Consider the following 17,831-nt stretch of genomic DNA (forward strand, 5'->3'; position numbering starts at 1 on the left):
TCCTGTCCTCAACCGCGTCAATTAGGCTCCTCTTGATGTAACCGATTAAACTCAACTCCACGATTTACGAACAAACACCTGACAGTAGCAAAATAAATATACTGCGCAAATAGATCATCAAATGACTGAATATGCCTATAATAGCATACCCTTGATGAACATACAAGTAGTAATAGTGGCATTGATTATACAGTGTACAAAACATTAAGAACACATTCCTAATTTACTTTTTGCCCTCAGAACAGCCTCAATTCGTCAGGGGGCATGGACTACAAGGCCTGGAAAGCGATCCACAGGAATGCTGGACCATGTTGACTCCAATGCTTCTCAGAGTTTTATCAAATTAGTTGGAATTCCTTTGGGTGGTGGACCATTCTTGATACACACAGGCAACTGTTGAGCATTAAAAACCCCGAAGTGTTGCAGTTCTTGACACAAACCGGTGCATTTGGCAGCTACTACCATGCCCCTTCAAAGGCTCTTAAATATGTTGTCTTGCCCATTCACCCTCTGAATGGCACACATACACAATCCATGTCTCAACTGTCTCAAGGCTTAAAAATCCTTCTTTAACATGTCTCCTCCCTGGGATTTAACAAGTGACATTAATAAGGGATCATAGATTTCACCTGGATAGTGGAAAGTGCAGGTGTTCATAATGTTTTGTACACTTAGTGTATAATAATAATACCAATCAGCAGACACTTTTATCCAAAGCAACTTACATCAAACTTATTGGCTGGTCCTGGGAATCGAACCCACAACCCTGGTGGTGCAAGCGCTCTACCAACTGAAACTGTATGCTTGCATGTCAATCCATGCAAACATAGTCTGCACAAATTACAGCTACAATTTATTTCCAAAAATAATGCAAAGACATGATTTGTTGGCAGTTGAGGGTAGCATTTTTATTAAAGCAACACATATTTTGATGTGCTAAATGTACATGTCAATTACACTAAGAGTTGTGTGTGTGTGTGTGTAACACAATGGAATATTTAACCGTCAAACATGTAGTAGTTTGTAACTATTCTTTTTCATACATTTTACAAATCAAACATTTTATTTCCAGTTTTCACTATAAAACCAGTACTGTATAACAGCACTAATATATTGACAACCAAAACCGGGTAGAGGCAGTAGTCAGAGCATTTTTGTCCATAAGGCTGCCATAAAATTTACACAAACACATTTGGTATGATCATTCCTACCAAAACTAAATATTTTAACCATTTACAATATAATCAAGAAAACGATGTCATACCACAGAACAGTGCAAGAAAACCTAAATTACATGAAATAAGTCTGAAAATATATGAACGCATTCAAATCCGATCTTACTTCACTATATCCTCGAGAAAAATTCTCAACATCAAATCTATGTAATTATTGGAGTATTTAGGCCTCCCAAAAGAAAATACAAAATGATACATAATCGAAAAACTCAAGATTCTTCTCATATTGTCCATGACAAGTGAGGTACAAATGTTGTGTGCTATGAGCACGCTATGGACTCCAGTTGTTGCTCGGCCTCGGCGGCCATGGCTGCTGCCTGCAGCTGTTCAGTCTCAGTTTGCAGGGCGCTGGGCGGCATCTGCTTCCTCTCGCTGTGCATGTTGTTCTCATGTCTCTTTAGATCCGAGGCTTTGGCAAAGGCCTTGGTGCACGAGCTGCAGACGAAGGGCTTCTCGCCCCTGTGGCGCCTCTCGTGGTCCTTTAGGTGGGACTTGTGCTTGAAGGCCTTGTCGCACATCTGGCAACCGAAGGGACGCTCGTTACTGTGGACCCGCTCGTGCTTTTTAAGGTCGGGTGCTCGAATGAAGGACTTGCCGCATACATCGCAGCGGTAGGGCTTGAAACCTGTGTGGATCTTCAGGTGCTCCTTTAGGTGGGCCTGTGTAGTAAAGGCTTTGCTGCAGATCTCACAGATGAACGGACGTTCTGCCGAGTGCAGCTTTTCGTGTTTCCTCAAACGGTTCTCGTCGATGAAGGTCTTTCCACAGATCTGGCAGGCGAGCTGTTCGCGGTGGCCATAGAGGAGGTACTCGAACTTCATGTCCGTCGTGGATGTGGACCACCCAGGGGGCTGCTCGTCCTTCACCTCGCCGATGCTGTCAGCGAACGTCAGTGTGGTGGTGGCATGACCCGCCAGGTCTTTTGGCTCCGTGTCCATGGGCTCCACGTCCTGGTCGTAGCAGCTCACCTTGTGCACGTCCTCATTGGCCAGCTCTTTGAGAATGGCCTCCTGCACTCTCAATGCCGTGTTTGGCGATTTGTCCAAGTCGTGATTGGCCGTCGGCTCTTCCACAAGGTCGTCAGTGGGAGTGTCATCATGGTCACCTAGCACCTGCACGTCATTCTCCTGGCCCAATGTAGGGTCATCAGTAGGGAGAGCCATTTTGACAATATCATAGGGAAATGGTTTGGCATTATGGACATTATTTTCTTCAGTGGACATATCACGCTTCTGTGAACAGAGTTTGTCCAGAAATCGGATTCCGAGTATCTGGCCCGAAGACATCAGCAAATTCACATCCTTTTTCTTCACAGTAATCTTGGCTGTGTACATGTAGTTCAACACCTCCTCGAAGATGTCTGAGCGGATGAAGTCAATTTCTATGACTGAGGAGTTGTCGACTTCATGTTTCTTGAACAGCTTTTTGAAGTAGTTGCTGCACGCCGCTAACACGCAGCGGTGGGCCCTGAACTTTACGTCTTCAACGACCACTGCAATGTCGCAGTGTTCACCCTCCAACCGTTGTTCATTTAGTATTTTCAGGAAGATGGTCTTGTGTTCATCATCCATGTACTTCACTGTTTCTGACATCTTGGACTGATATTCTGGAACAAATTAGAAAGAACGTTATTAGATGTCGTTTACACACTTCACTCTGAACCATTGGGAAATAGGCCTACAGCAGGATACTTATACTCATGCACTGTGTGCCAACGACCGATATATGTTGTTCCTTTGGATGACACCATAATTGCGCTTGCGGGCAGAATAATGACTGAAAAGGCCATACTTTTTTTTCAGCATTTATTATCATATCGACCTAATAAATGTAGTAATCTGTGTACATATGTATGGGATAAGAGGGCATTACTGTGATCGTAGCCTATTTATGCTATCACTTAGCAAGCTTTTAATATCCCCTCCTGACAAGCATCACATGACCAGAGGAAAATATACTAGGCACATTATTCAATCACTTCATTGAATGGCTTTCGCTTTTTTTTAACGAAACAATATCAATCAAGGTTTGTGGTGGATGAATGTTGTTTGGGTACATTTAATCTAGGCAGATTCAATTAATGGGCAATTGTATGACTGATCATTTTCAACCCAGAAAAAAAAACAATTCTAGAACGTTGCACATGATAAACTGGTCACATTATGCATGTTTGCTTAATAGCAATATATCTAATTTGCGAGCTAGCTAACTAGCTTGCATGCATACAGTAACGTTAAACAGATTAGAAAGCTAGCAAAATAGCTTTAGATTTGGGGGAGGGTAGCTAACTGGTTAGCTAGCCTCGATGCTAACCTTTAGTTGGCTATTGTTTGCATCCATCTGGTCTTACATTCGTATTGTATTCAACAGAGCATGACCATGATGTTTATCTTAGTTTTAGTACGGTCGTAAAATCGTAATTTATGTCGATGTAAATTAAAATAACACTATCCGTCTCATTATGAACGGAAGGAGAGAGGGGTGCCTATCCGACTAACCACAAGTACGCGAGGAAGCGCCTGTCAGACTAGCACGGAAAAAGCCCGAGCAGCCATGAACACTCCTGACATGACGAACTCGAGCTTTTGCTGAAACCGTGAGCGCGCAGGCATCTTGGTTAAACGTTATGCAATATTTCGGAAACGGATCTGATTCTCTAAAAATATGTTTCTTACCTGTGGTACAATATGTTGTCCCCTTGAGAAAGTCTCCGATGAATGTCAAGCAGTCCAAAAAGAATAATACACTTTGTGTGTCGTTTGCCTGAGGACGAGCATAAGCGGAAGGACGCGCTGCGCCAGCACGGAACTGCAGAATTTGAGTGACTATGCGCGTAAGAACCATAGAGATAGATAGAAGACTCATCATGGATATAACCCGGTTTAGCACGGAGCTTGCTAATGACGGCTTCCACCATTTTAAAGTAGTCAACTGGGTGGGAATTTCTGAGTTAGGAGCAATCAGCCAATGATGAAGAATACAATTGACTACTTTAAAATGGATCTGCCTATTGCTGTCACACAGGAGCGTCATGTACCCATTATTTTAGAGGGCACATGAAGTGTAGGGCAAGGGGGGATTTAAATGGATAAAAAAATACATCCTCAGCAATCTACACACAATACCACATAATGACAAAGCGAAAACAGGTTTTTAGATTTGTTTGCAAATAAATAAAAAATAAAAAACAGATACTTTATTTACATAAGTATTCAGACCCTTTGCTATGAGACTCAAAATTGAGCGCAGGTGCATCCTGTTTCCATTGATCATCCTTTAGATGTTTCTACAACTTCATTGGAGTCCACCTGTGGTAAATTCAATTGATTGGACATGATTTGGACAGGCACACACCTGTCTATATAAGGTCCCACAGTTGACAGTGCATGTCAGTGCAAAAACCAAGCCATGGGGTCGAGGGAATTGTCCGTAGAGCTCCGAGACAGGATTATGCTGAGGCACAGATCTGGGGGAAGGGTACCAACATTTCTGCAGCATTTAAGGTCCCCAAGAACACAATGCTATCCATCATTCTTAAATGGAAGCAGTTTGGAACCACCAAGACTCTTCCTAGAGCTGGCCACCCGGCCTAACTGAGCAATTGGGGGAGAAGGGCCTTGGTCAGGGGGGTGACCAAGAACCCGATGGTCACTCTGACAAAGCTCCAGAGTTCCTCTGTGGAGATTGGAGAACCTTCCAGAAGGACAACCATCTCTGCAGAACTCCACCAATCAGGCCTTTATGGTAGAGTGGCCAGACGGAAGCCACTTCTCAGTAAAAGGCACATGACATCCCGCTTGTAGTTTGCCAAAACGAGCCTAAAGACTCCCAGGCCATGAGAAGCACAATTCTCTGGTCTGATGAAACCAAGATTGAACTCCTTGGCCTGAATGCCAACCGTCACGTCTGGAGGAAACCTGGCACCATCCCTACAGTGAAGCATGGTGGCGGCGGCATCCTGTGGGGATGTTTTTCAGCGGCAGGGACTGGGAAACGAGTCAGGATTGAGGCAAAGATGAATGGAGCAAAGTACAGAGATACTTAATGAAAACCTGCTCCAGAGCGCTCAGGACCTCAGACTGGGGTGAAGTTTCACCTTCCAACAGGACAACGACCCTAAGCACACAGCCAAGACAACGCAGGAGTGGCTTTGGGACAAGTCTCTGAATGTCCTTGAGTATCGGAGCCAGAGGCCGGACTTGAACCTGATCAAACATCTCTGGAGAGACCTGAAAATGGCTGTGCAGTAACGCTCCCCATCCAACCTGACAGAGCTTGAGAGGATCTGCAGAGAAGAATGGGAGAAGCTCCCCAAATACAGGTGAGCTTGTAGTATCATACCCAAGAAGACTTGAGGCTGTATTCGCTGCCAAAGGTGATTCAACAAAGTACTGAGTAAATGGTCTTAATACTTATGTAAATGTGATTTACATTTATTTGTAATAAATTAGCTTTTTTTTAATTGTTTTTGCTTCGTCATTATATGGTATTGTGGGTAGATTGAGGATTTTTATTTTTTAATACATTTTAGAATAAGGCTGTAACCTAACAAAATGTGGAAAAAGTCAAGGGGTCAAGGGGTCAAAGGCACTGTATATACAAAAGTATGTGGACACCCCTTCAAATTAGTGGATTTTGCTATTTCAGCTACACCCGTTACTGACAGGTGTATAAAATCGAGCACACAGCCATGCAATCTCCATAGACAAACATTGGCAGTAGAATGGCCTTACTGAAGAGATCAGTGACTTTCAACGTGGCACTGTCATAGGATACCACCTTTCCAACAAGTAATTGTCAAATTTCTGTCCTGCTAGAGCTGCCCGGTCAACTGTAAGTGCTTTTATTGTGGAAACTTCTAGGAAGTGGTAGGCCACACAAGCTCACAGAACCGGACTGCTGAGTGGTGAACCGCATTACACTTGACTGGCTCTGGACGCTTCATAAAATGGGTTTCCATGGCGGAGCAGCCTCACACAAGCCTAAGATCACCATGCGCAATGCCAAGCGTCGGCTGGAGTGGTGTAAAGCTCACCGCCATTGGACTCTGGAGCAGTGGAAACGCGCTCTGGAGTGATGAATCACGCTTCACCATCTGGAAATCTGACAGATGAATCTGGGTTTGGTGGATACCAGGAGAACGCTATATGCCCCAATGCGTAGTGCCAACTATAAAGTTTGGTGGAGGAGGAATAATGGTCTGGGGCTGTTTTTCATGGTTCAGGCTAGGCCCCTTAGTTCCAGTGAAGGGAAATCTTAACGCTACAGCATACAATGACATCCTAGACGATTCTGTGCTTTCAACTTTGTGCCAACAGTTTAGGGAAGGCCCTTTCCTGTTTCAACATGACAATGCCCCTGTGCACAAAGCGAGGTCCATACAGAAATGGTCTGTTGATCAGTGTGGAAGAACTTGACTGGCCTGCCCTTGAGCCCTGACCTCAACCCAATCAAACACCTTTGGGATGAATTGGAACACCGACTGCGGGCCAGGCCTAATCGCCCAGCATCAGTGCGCGACCTAATGCTCTTGTGGCTTTATGGAAACTGAAATCCTTTCCAGAAGAGTGGAGGCTGTTATAACAGCAACTCATAATTGCCCATGATTTTGGAATGAGATGTTTGACGAACAGGTATCCACCTACTTTTGGTCATGTAGTGTGTGTCTGATTGTAGGAGTGTGCCCCTGGCTGTCCGTAAATGAGCAAAAAAAAGAATTGTGTCATCTGGTTTGCTTAATACAAGGAATTGTTGATGTATAGCTTCTACTTTTACTCAAGTATGGCTTTGAGTATTTTTCCACCACTGTATTTAAGTACATTTAAAATCAGATATGTTTATTCTTTCACTTCAGTATTTTGCTATGTGACTTTCACTTTTACTTGAGTCATTTTCTATTAAGGTATCTTTACTTTTACTCATATGACAGTTTAGTACTTTTTCCACCACTGAGCATACCTCTTTACCTGTTCAATTGTAATTTTAATGATTTCTTCAGTCTGACTGCTGTAAATCACACATCTCAATATACTTCACAAACATGCCTAGCATATTACGTGCACAGTTCGTGGGATGCCTATCTAAGCTTACCTCTAGAGCAGTCTGCATCCTCCTGGCTTTTTTTTTTTTTCTTTAGGAAACTAAATATGCTTCTCTGCAAAAATCTGGCTAAAAGATGAGTCTTATTCAGTACATCTAGTAATTGCTTGCTTTCTAAAGTCTAGCAACCTTGCCAGTTAAGATAGTTAGACAAGCTACGCAATCTTGACAGATAGCATGAAATGGCTCGGTAGCTAGTTATGAGAATGGGTATCTACAGTAGCTGGCTAGCTAATGCCAACTTCATAAAATTGCTCGGTGGCTAGTATTACAGAGAAAAAAAAACTTTATTTATTCATCAAGAATGGAATCAATAGGTGCATAGCTTGATCAAATGTATTTCCAAACAACTTCTGCGAGTCCTGCCCAGGAAAAATCAAAAACTGTATCACTCTACTTTGCTCCATGGTGCACCTTGGAATGAACCATTTAGGGAGAATAAGGGGAGTACAGTTAATGTGCCCTCCGCAAAATTCCGCTAACAGATTTTTATAAATAACGTGGGCTTAAAAAGTTTAGTAATTCATTTAACATCTGAAAATGTTCAAACAGGACACATCTATATGTATACAAAGATCTTACCTAATCTCTAAATTGTAAATGGATGCGGCTACGTTCAAAACGTAAATACAACACAACACGCAGAAACCACACTGATGATTGAACATGCTTGCTCAAATTACTGATGAGATTAAAATCTCTGGAGCGCGAGAAGAACGGTAGCAGATTTGGGTCGCGAAGCGCTTTTTACTGAGATTAGTCATTGGATGATAGAGATTCAATAATTCGAGTTGTACACTTGTATTTAGATGAAAAGGCGGACTTTTTTTAAACCTTTATTTAACTCGGCAAGTCAGTTAAGAACAAATTCTTATTTACAATGGCGGTGGGTTAACTGCCTTGTTCAGGGGCAGAACGACATTTTTACCTTGTCAGCTCGGGGGTTCGATCGTGCAACCTTTTGGTTACTGCCCAACGCTCTAACCACTAGGCTACCTGCCGCCCAAATGCCACACCAAATGTTGATTTTTGTGAAGCAGTAACCGAAAGGGCGGATTGGACAGTAAATTGACAGAATGTTCTGGTGCTCACCTCTCTTAGAGGCTTTTATTTACAATATTAACAGGTGTAGGACTAATTGGCCAATCAACTTTGTACAGAAAATAATACACAGGACGTTGACAAAGATTTGAATAAATCAGACATCAGTATAAACTATAAAGGCAACAACTGTTTGCCTATAACAAAACTCGGGTGTAGTTCTACTCTAGCCAACCTGCTCTCCCCAAGGCAAAGGCCAACTGAGCGTCTAAATACTCTTTCCAGGAACTCCCTTCAGCGGGTGGGAATAATTTGTGGAACTTTCCAACAGCAATCTGTTCCAAAAACCTCGTAAATAACAAGGTTGCCAACAAACGCATACACAATTGTAAAGCGGCAGATTAAGATACCGGGTAGAGAGTGGACAATTTAATTACGTTTTTCACTTACCACGTTTATTCCGAAAAATGTCTGTCCTCACTCTGGTAGCCTATGTACAAACATTAAGAATAAGCTACGTGGTGAGTTGATGCCTATTCGGCATTTAGTTAACTAGGTGAATTGATCATGCTACTTTGTATGCGTTTGTTGGCATCCTTGTACTTTACGAAGTTTTTGGAACAGATTCCTGTTGGAACGTTCCACAAATTATACCAACCCTCCTTCAACTAGGAATGTTCCATCATGATATGCGTAATTTCCCATTGACATATATCATAAACAACGGTTTTACATAAACACACACACTTCAATAACTTGTGCCATAACTTCTACTTTTAGTCACAATATACATTCATGAAGTAATTCACCCCCGCAATAATGAATAACTTTGGTTATTCCTGTCATATTATAAATATTCCTCGATGACACGTAGACTAATTTGCCTCATGCATAATTCACACCAGCACTTCAACAAGGAAACAGTGCGGCGCTTCAGACAAACACACGAGGTAGGTTAAATTAAATGATTACTCTACCAACACATCGATCATTATTCTAATGATACATTTCACATTACAATACTGTTTTAATAATAAAATCCATATCGAGAAACTTTTCACAATGGATGTACCCCTAAATAGTTTATCAGGATTATTTTAACTTTCTGATGGTCCTCAATTGTAATGGAGAAATAAATGGACATTGGTAATTGGATGGCATGGTTACCTTCAGTGGCATTCTTTTGGTATTCTAAATGCCTAAATTACATTAAAGCAATATTCTTTGTCTCCGCTGCAATGCAGTAATTAATGCTAATTAGAGATGCTCCATTGCATAATGATTCCTAATGTAGTATATGTCAGGGAAGTGAGATATTCATTCCGGGGTGTCAATGTAAATTGTCAGGTGGCGATTTTTATGAATTGTTCACCAGTCTAATGGCTTGGGGGTAGAAGCTGTTGAGGAGCCTTTTGGTCCTAGACTTGGCGCTCCGGTACTGCTTGCCGTGTGGTAGCAGAGAAAACAGGCTATAACTTGGGTGACTGGAGCCTCTGACAATTTTATGGGCTTTCCTCTGACACCGCCTATTATATAGGTCCTGGATGACAGGAGGCTTGGCCCCAGTGATGTACTGGGCTGTTCGCACTACCCTCTGTAGCGCTTTACGGTCAGATGTCGAGCAGTTGCCATACCAGGCAGTGATGCAACAGGTCAGTATGCTCTCAATGGTGCAGCTGTAGAACCTTTTGAGGATCTGAGGACCCATGCCAAATCTTTTCAGTATCCTTAGGGGGAAAAGGTTTTGTCGTGCCCCTTCATGACTGTATTGGTATGTTTGGACCGTGATAGTTCGTTGGTGATGTGGACACCAAGGAACTTGAAACTCTCAACCCGCTCCACTACAGCCCCGTCGATGTTAATGTTCGGCCCGCCTTTTCCTGTAGTCCACAATCAGCTCCTTTGTCTTGCTCACATTGAGGGAGAGGTTGTTGACCCTGGCACCACACTGCCAGTTCTTTGACCTCCTCCCTATAGACCGTCTCATCATTGTCGGTGATCAGGCCTACCAATGTTGTGTTGTCAGCAAACTTAATGATGACGTTGGAGTCGTTTGGCCACGCAGTCGTGGGTGAACAGGGAATACAGGAGGGGACTAAGTACACACCCCTGAGGGGCCCCAGTGTTAAGGATAAGCGTGACGGACGTGTTGTTGCCTACTCTTACCACCTGGGGGCGGCCCGTCAGGAAGTCCAGGATTCAGTTGCAGAGGGAGGTGTTTAGTCCTAGAGTCAGTCCTTAGCTTAGTGATGAGCTTCGTGGGCACTATGGTGTTGAACGCTGAGCTGTAGTCGATGAACAGCATTCTCACATAGGTGTTCCTTTTTGTACAGGTGAGAAAGGGCGGTGTGGAGTGCAATTGAGATTGTGTCATCTGTGGATCTGTTGGGGCAGTATGCGAATTGGAGTGGGTCTAGGGTGTCCGGGAGGATACTGTTGATGTGAGCCATGACCGGCCTTTCAAAGCACTTTATGGCTACCGACGTGAGTGCCACGGGGCGGTAATCATTTAGGCAGGTTATCTTCGCTTCCTTGGGCACAGGGACTAGGGTGGTCTGCTTGGAACATGTAGGTATTACAGACTCGGTCAGGGAGAGGTTGAAAATGTCAGTGAAGACACTTGACAGTTGGTCCGCGCATGGTTTGAGTACACGTCCTGGTAATCCGTCTGGCCCAGCGGCTTTGAATGTTGCCCTGTTTAAAGGTTTTGTTCACATCGGCTACCGAGAGCATTATCACACAGTCATCCAGAACAGCTGGTGCTCTCGTGCATGCTTCAGTGTTGCTTGCCTCGAAGCTAGCATAAAAGGCATTTAGCTCGTCTGATAGGCTCGCGTCCCTTTGTTTTCCATAATAGTTTTCCGACGAGCGTCAGAGCCGGTGTAGTAGGATTCAATCTTAATCCTGTATTGACACTTTGCTTGTTTGATGGTTCGTCTGAGGGGATAGCGGGAATTCTTACAAGCGTCCGGATTAGTCTCCCGCTCCTTGAAAGTGGCAGCTCTAGCCTTTAGCTCGATGCGGATGTTACCTGTAATCCATGGCTTCTGGTTGGGATATGTACGTACAGTCACTGTGGGGATGACGTCATCGATGCCCTTATTCATGAAGCTGATGACTGAGGTGTTGTATTCCTCAATGCCATTGGATGAATCCCAGAACATATTCCAATCTGTGCCAGCAAAACAGATTTGCCAAATGGAGGGTGGGGGAGAGCTTTTATGCATCTCTGTGTGTGGAGTAAAGGTGGTCTAGGATTTTTTTTCCCCCCCTGGTTGCACATGTGACATGCTGGTAAAAATGTAGTAAAACTGATTTAAGTTTGCCTGCATTAAAGCCCCCGGCCACTAGGAGCGCCGCTTCTGGGAGAGCATTTTCTTCTTTGCTTATGGGCTTAGAGTTGGTTGAGAGCGGTCTTAGTGCCAGCTTCGCTTTGTGGTGGTAGATAGACGGCTACAAATAATACAGAAGAGAACTCTCTTGGTAGATAGTGTGGTCGACAGCTTATCATAAGGTTCTCTACCTCAGGCGAGCAATACCTCGAGACTTCTTTCATATTAGACATTGCGCACCAGCTGTTATTGACAAAAATACATACACCCCCACCCCTCGTCTTACCAGAGGTAGCGTCTCTGTTCTGCCGGTGCATGGAAAATTCCGGCAGCTCTATATTGTCCGTTTCTTCGTTCAGCCACGTCTCGTTGAAACATAAGATGTTACAGTTTTTAATGTCCCGTTGGTAGGGTAATCTTAATAGTAGGTCTTCAATTTTATTTTCTATCAATTGCACGTTAGCAAGGAGAATGGAAGGCACTGGAAGTTTACTCACTCGCCTCGGGATTCTCAGAATGATCCCTGATCTGCATCCCATTTTCCGGCATCTTTTCTTCACGCAAAAGTGGATCTGGGCCTGTTCCGGTGAAAGCAGGATATCCTTCTCGTCGACTCGTTAAAGGAAAAAGTTTCTTCAGTCCGTGGTGATTAATCGCTTTTCTGATTTCCAGAAGTTCTTTTCGGTCATAAGAGACAGTAGCAGCAACATTATGTACACAATAAGTTAAATTAAGTTACGCAAAAAAAATAACAATTGCACAATTGGTTGAGAGAATGTAAAACGTCAGCCATGTTCTTCGGCGCCATCTGTTTCGCATCTGTTTCATGTATTTAATGTGATGCACATCTCTTCAACTATTGGATTGCACCATTGACATACACTGAGTGTACAAAACATGACATAGACAAACCAGGTGAATCCAGGTGAAAGCTATGATCCCTTATTGATGTCACCTGTTAAATCCACTTTAATCAGTGTAGATGAAGGGGAGGAGACAGGTTAAAGGATTTTTAGGCCTGGAGACAATTGAGACATGCATGTGTGTCATTCAGACAAAATATGTAAGTGCCTTTGAGTGGGGCATGGCAGTAGGTGCCAGACACACCGGTTTGAGTGTGTCAAGAATTGCAACGCTGCCGGGGTTTTCACACTCAACAGTTTCCTGTGTGTATCAAGAATGGTCCACCACCCAAAGGACATCCAGCCAACTTGACACAACTGTGGGAGGCATTGGAGTCAACCTGGGCCACTTTAGACACCTTGTAGTCTATGCCCCGACGAATTGAGGCTGTTCTTTAAAAATACTTTTACCCATTTTTCTCCCCAATTTCGTGATATCCAATTAGTAGTTACAGTCTTGTCCCATCGCTGCAACTCCCCTACAAACTCGGGAGAGTCAAAGGTCGAGAGCCATGCGTCCTCCGAAACAACCCTGCCAAGCCGCACTGCTTCTTGACAGACTGCTCGCTCAACCCGGAAGCCAGCCGCACCAATGTGTTGGAGGAAACACCATCCAGCTGGCGACCGAAGTCAGCTAGCAGGCGCCCGGCCTGCCACAACGTATAGCTAGAGCACGATAGGACAAGGAAATCCCGGCCTGGCCAAACCCTCCCCTAACCTGGGTGGCACTGGGCCAATTGTGCGCCACCCGAATTGAGGCTGTTCTGAGGGCAAAAAGGGGTACAACTCAATATTTGGAAGGTGTTTCTTAATGTTTTGTACACTCAGGGTACTCTGAACACAAACCATAACAAATACACTATCTTTAAGCCTATAGGGGAATTACAAAAACCAACACGATGCTTATCCAGCCATTGGAACAATGTCCCTATCTGCCTCATCATGCCAGACCAGCTGTGCCTTCACAGTTGACTTCATGTTGCATCTGAATTGGAGCAAAGTCAAATCCAATATGCCATAAAAAGCTAAATCTGCAACGGAAAATACATTGTGAGTTCTGGATAGATTTTTTGATACACCAAAAACTATTTTGCAGAGCCAGATAGACATTCAAAACATTTCTATATTGCATAACTTCCGCAGGAACAAGAGTGTATTAACTCTTACTTAACTGGGTTGAGAACCATTTCAACCATTCCATTTCAGTAACTTCAGACGAGCACTAACATAAAAAGATAGGTACACTAGATAGATATATGTTCTAACACATAGACTACTGTTCTAAAGCCTAATTGGATTTGTGACAAACAGCTGTAACCGTCCAGCATCCTTTGAGCAGCGCAATCACAAAGTAGTCTGACTGGAAGCCTGAATACAGGCCCTGGTTTCTGACTGGTTAGGTTCCTCTTTAGACAATGCTGTTGTGGAACTGAATTATCACATATTACCAAATACTGCTTCTCATATGAGTCATTCAAAGTAACTGTCTTGCTGATGGTCATTTGGCTTGGTTATTATTATTTGTTTGTCACACAGAACCAAAGTGATTTACACATGTAACACTTGACTGTCACTTGACCACTCATTTTGTCACACCTTTCCTTTCAGCGGGGTTCCTTCCTACAATAATTAGCAAATCTTTATAAGAAAAGAGACGAGTGAAAGAGGAATTTATGGTCTAGTGTCACTTAAACTTGTAAAAGTCATTATCTTACTATAAATGGCTTCACTGTAGAGTTCCTGCCATGAGTTTATGAAAGCATAACAGAGATAGCATTTCAGTGATTGACAAAGATCCAACCCAATGGATTTATCATTTTATTTATCTTGTGGGAGACATTCAACATGGATGATTTTGCAGCTGATGAGTCGAAGGAGTGGGATCAGAGGCATCATGCTCTTAATATCGCTGAGGGGGGACCGATGACCAAACATATGTCTTAGTTTTTATTTTATATAAGACACTACTAATGATGCATTCTCATCCCAGTTGTTTACATTGAGGGGAGCATGTCACCTCAGGTTCAATGAGCATGATGCCCCCGTGTTGAATGGCCGCTGACACATCGGCCTGGGAGAAATCAAACGCACATTGCAGGGTTGTACTGGAGGTTGTCTGTCCGTTCTTCACAGTTTTAAGGCTTGGATGTGCCACGCAGGGATGAGAGGTGCATTCTGGGTATGATTTAAGAATGAGCAAGACTGTCTAAAATGGCACTCTATTCTCTATATAGTGCACTGCTTTTGACCAAAGCCCACTATATAGGTAATAGGGTGTCATTTCAGATACAACCCAACAAGAACGTTCAATCCGCCGACCACCGTGTGAAGACATATTATAAGGGTTTTCTTGATCAACTCGGAAGTCACAGTAATGGAGTCTGTTTAACATTCCCTTCTAACACAATTCTACGAGATTTTGGCTCATTATACTCATCTTTACTTTGTAATTGAAGGAAAACCAAATGAACATATTTACAATGAAAGTAAAAACAACAACATCATCTTTGAGGGTATATGGCCTACTAAGCAAATGTACGTACCAGTACCATACATATTATTTTTGCCTTTTTCCAGGCAATACTGTATGTAAAAAGGAATAAAATCAGCATTGGGCTAAATATGGGGACGTATGGCAAGATGAATGTCACATCTATTGCATGGATAAATATTGTGCCATCATACACGTTCAGCCTAGCTATTATTATTGTAGTTCGATAATAAATAAAACAGAGTATACTATAATAAAACTCAAAACTCTCATGACATACATTCTTCTCCCTTTGAGCCTGAGTGCACAGGTCAAGTAAAACATGTATATATTTTGATATTTCCTCCAATGTATTTGTTTTCTCCTTTACAAAATGCAGAAATTATCCCTTTTCATGCAGTATACATGTTCCAATGAAGGGCTGGCCAGCTTTGGAGGTCTGTGTTTGCCAGTAGTGTTGGTGAGTGTGGGTTAGGTTAGTCCAGTAGTAGTCAGGCGGAGTAGTAGTAGTAGTAGTAGTGTCCTCTACAGTGGTGTGTTGTCTGTTGGCAACGTCACTGTCCTGCTTGCATCTCATACTCTGAAGAGCGTGAAGTAACGTTAACAGAATGCCCCTGAAACGTCGGTGAACCCAGTGATCCTTCAATCCTGAAAAACAGAGAGGTTATCCTTATAGAGCACATGCTTAGATTACATATTCTCTTACATCTTTTTCAGAAGGATGGAAATGAAATAAATGTTTTCTGTTACTGTAGCTACTATGGCTGAAGATAACCCTTATGGAAAAACCACATGAATTTTACGTGAACACACGTGAAGTGTTCCAGAAACGCATGTTTTTATGTTATCACATGTGATCTTAATGTGAAGTTAATGTGATAACATGTGACAACATGTAAAGCAACATGAAACTTCACATTTGAAAACGTGATCGCATGTGAAGTGTTCCAAAAACACACATATTCACATGATTTCGCATGTGATTTTCCTGTAAGGGGAAGAAGCTGTTATGGCTGGAGATTAAAAGCAGAGCATGAGAGGGGTCCTGTGAAAGACAGTCAAATGCTTTGTCTGTTATCGTCAGAAAAAAACTTTTTCCATCTAAACTAACACTTATGAGACACGTACAAACACATTATCATACAGGCTGCATGCTAAGACATGACAAAAATAAATGAAAAGGGTTAATACACAAGACTACACAGCCCCTGCAAAGCAAGCACAAGCTCCGTTCAGTAACATGCCTCTGCTACAGTGTACAGAAACCTTGATAATAAGAAATGTAAAACGGTGTCTCTTTCCTCAGCATCATGCCATAACAATAACCAGAAAAGAATGACCAAATCAGATAATGTTGCTCAATACAATCTCGAAATAACCCTTTATTTAATAGGAATGAGACAAACTGGCAATTTGAAAACCGTACTGTCGGTATTTCCAGTACACTCTAAACAGTACCAGAGACGTCCAGCAGACAGCACTATAGACATCAATCAAACCCCAACTCTAAATTTTGACAAAAGAGAGTAAAAAGAAAATGCACACACCAATGAGCAAACGCACAACGTTTTAATTGCTTATTGTCAATAACGGTATTAGAAGCTGAAAGGAAAAAGCAAACATTAGCACCAAAAACATTTCTAGAGCAGGCATTTCACCGACAGAAGCCAGCCATGGAAGGCTATACAGTATATAGAGACTCCATCCACACAGAAGGAATCATGATACTGCGCAGGGCACAGATGAATGTGGAGTGAAAGCTGAAAGCATAAAAGCTAAAAGCAGCCTCAGGTTAGTCGAGCTAGCTGTATGTCAAGCCGCCTCAGGTTAGTCGAGCTAGCCGAGTGTCAAGCCGCCTCAGGTTAGTCGAGCTAGCCGAGTGTCAAGCCGCCTCAGGTTAGTCGAGCTAGCCGAGTGTCAAGCCGCCTCAGGTTAGTCGGGCTAGCCGCGTGTCAAGCCGCCTCAGGTTAGTCGGGCTAGCCGAGTGTCAAGCCGCCTCAGGTTAGTCGAGCTAGCCGAGTGTCAAGCCGCCTCAGGTTAGTCGAGCTAGCCGAGTGTCAAGCCGCCTCAGGTTAGTCGAGCTAGCCGAGTGTCAAGCCGCCTCAGGTTAGTCGAGCTAGCCGAGTGTCAAGCCGCCTCAGGTTAGTCGAGCTAGCCGAGTGTCAAGCCGCCTCAGGTTAGTCGAGCTAGCCGAGTGTCAAGCCGCCTCAGGTTAGTCGAGCTAGCCGAGTGTCAAGCCGCCTCAGGTTAGTCGAGCTAGCCGAGTGTCAAGCCGCCTCAGGTTAGTCGAGCTAGCCGAGTGTCAAGCCGCCTCAGGTTAGTCGAGCTAGCCGAGTGTCAAGCAGCCCTATCGAGAAGGCGGTGACTGTAGACAACCAAGGAGCCAGAGGAGGGATGAGGAAGGAATGGAGGGAGGTCAGTGTCCTGTCAGCCAGCCCCAGCAGTCACTGACCGACCGACGTTGTCCCCTTACCTGCGGTCACTCTTCGCCCTCCTCAGGCGTGATCTCAGTCTCTTTGTGGACCACTACTTTGGTCACTGACATGTCAGGGTGCTGCTCTTTGGCCTCTTTTATGGCCTGAGCCAGGGCCTAAAGACAGTACGCCAAACACCCCATGGAGGGAAACAGAGAGGAAGATGGAATGGGTATGATCAGAATCACAAGTGTAAGGGTTGGACTAGTCACAGTATTTGTTTGTGTACACCTCAGTCACTGTGTGTTTGTACACGT

At 43.6% G+C, this 17,831-nt stretch overlaps 2 protein-coding genes across 21 annotated transcripts in view; both read right to left on the bottom strand.

Moving 5' to 3' along the window:
- Positions 1-882: 882 nt before the first annotated feature.
- On the bottom strand, positions 883-4,063 carry zbtb14 (zinc finger and BTB domain containing 14). 2 transcript variants are annotated; one of them, XM_014181242.2, is made up of 2 exons: positions 3,911-4,063; positions 883-2,841 (listed from the first exon to the last, which is right to left on the bottom strand). In XM_014181242.2, exon 2 carries the CDS (start codon positions 2,825-2,827, stop codon positions 1,496-1,498), a length of 1,332 nt encoding a protein of 443 aa, XP_014036717.1. In that variant the 5' UTR covers positions 2,828-2,841; positions 3,911-4,063; the 3' UTR covers positions 883-1,495. The 2 variants fall into 2 exon arrangements, with proteins under 2 accessions (XP_014036717.1, XP_014036718.1); XM_014181243.3 differs by lacking the exon at positions 3,911-4,063 and adding an exon at positions 3,549-3,846.
- Positions 4,064-14,414: 10,351 nt separating this feature from the next.
- Positions 14,415-17,831, bottom strand: part of LOC106590342 (band 4.1-like protein 3) — an 83,418-nt gene continuing 80,001 nt past the window's right edge. For 18 of the 19 annotated variants that reach the window (XM_014181257.3, XM_014181245.3, XM_014181247.3 and 15 more), the window contains 2 exons: positions 17,574-17,690; positions 14,415-15,748 (listed from right to left, as the gene is read on the bottom strand). In XM_014181257.3, the coding sequence (XP_014036732.2) occupies positions 17,580-17,690 (111 nt within the window). In that variant the 3' untranslated portion in view covers positions 14,415-15,748; positions 17,574-17,579. The remainder of the gene's footprint in view (positions 15,749-17,573; positions 17,691-17,831) is intronic. The other variant, XM_014181253.3, reaches the window with a different exon arrangement.

This window comes from Salmo salar, chromosome 29 (assembly GCF_965601325.2).
Source record: "Salmo salar chromosome 29, fSalSal1, whole genome shotgun sequence".
In the NCBI taxonomy this organism is placed as follows: domain Eukaryota; kingdom Metazoa; phylum Chordata; class Actinopteri; order Salmoniformes; family Salmonidae; genus Salmo; species Salmo salar.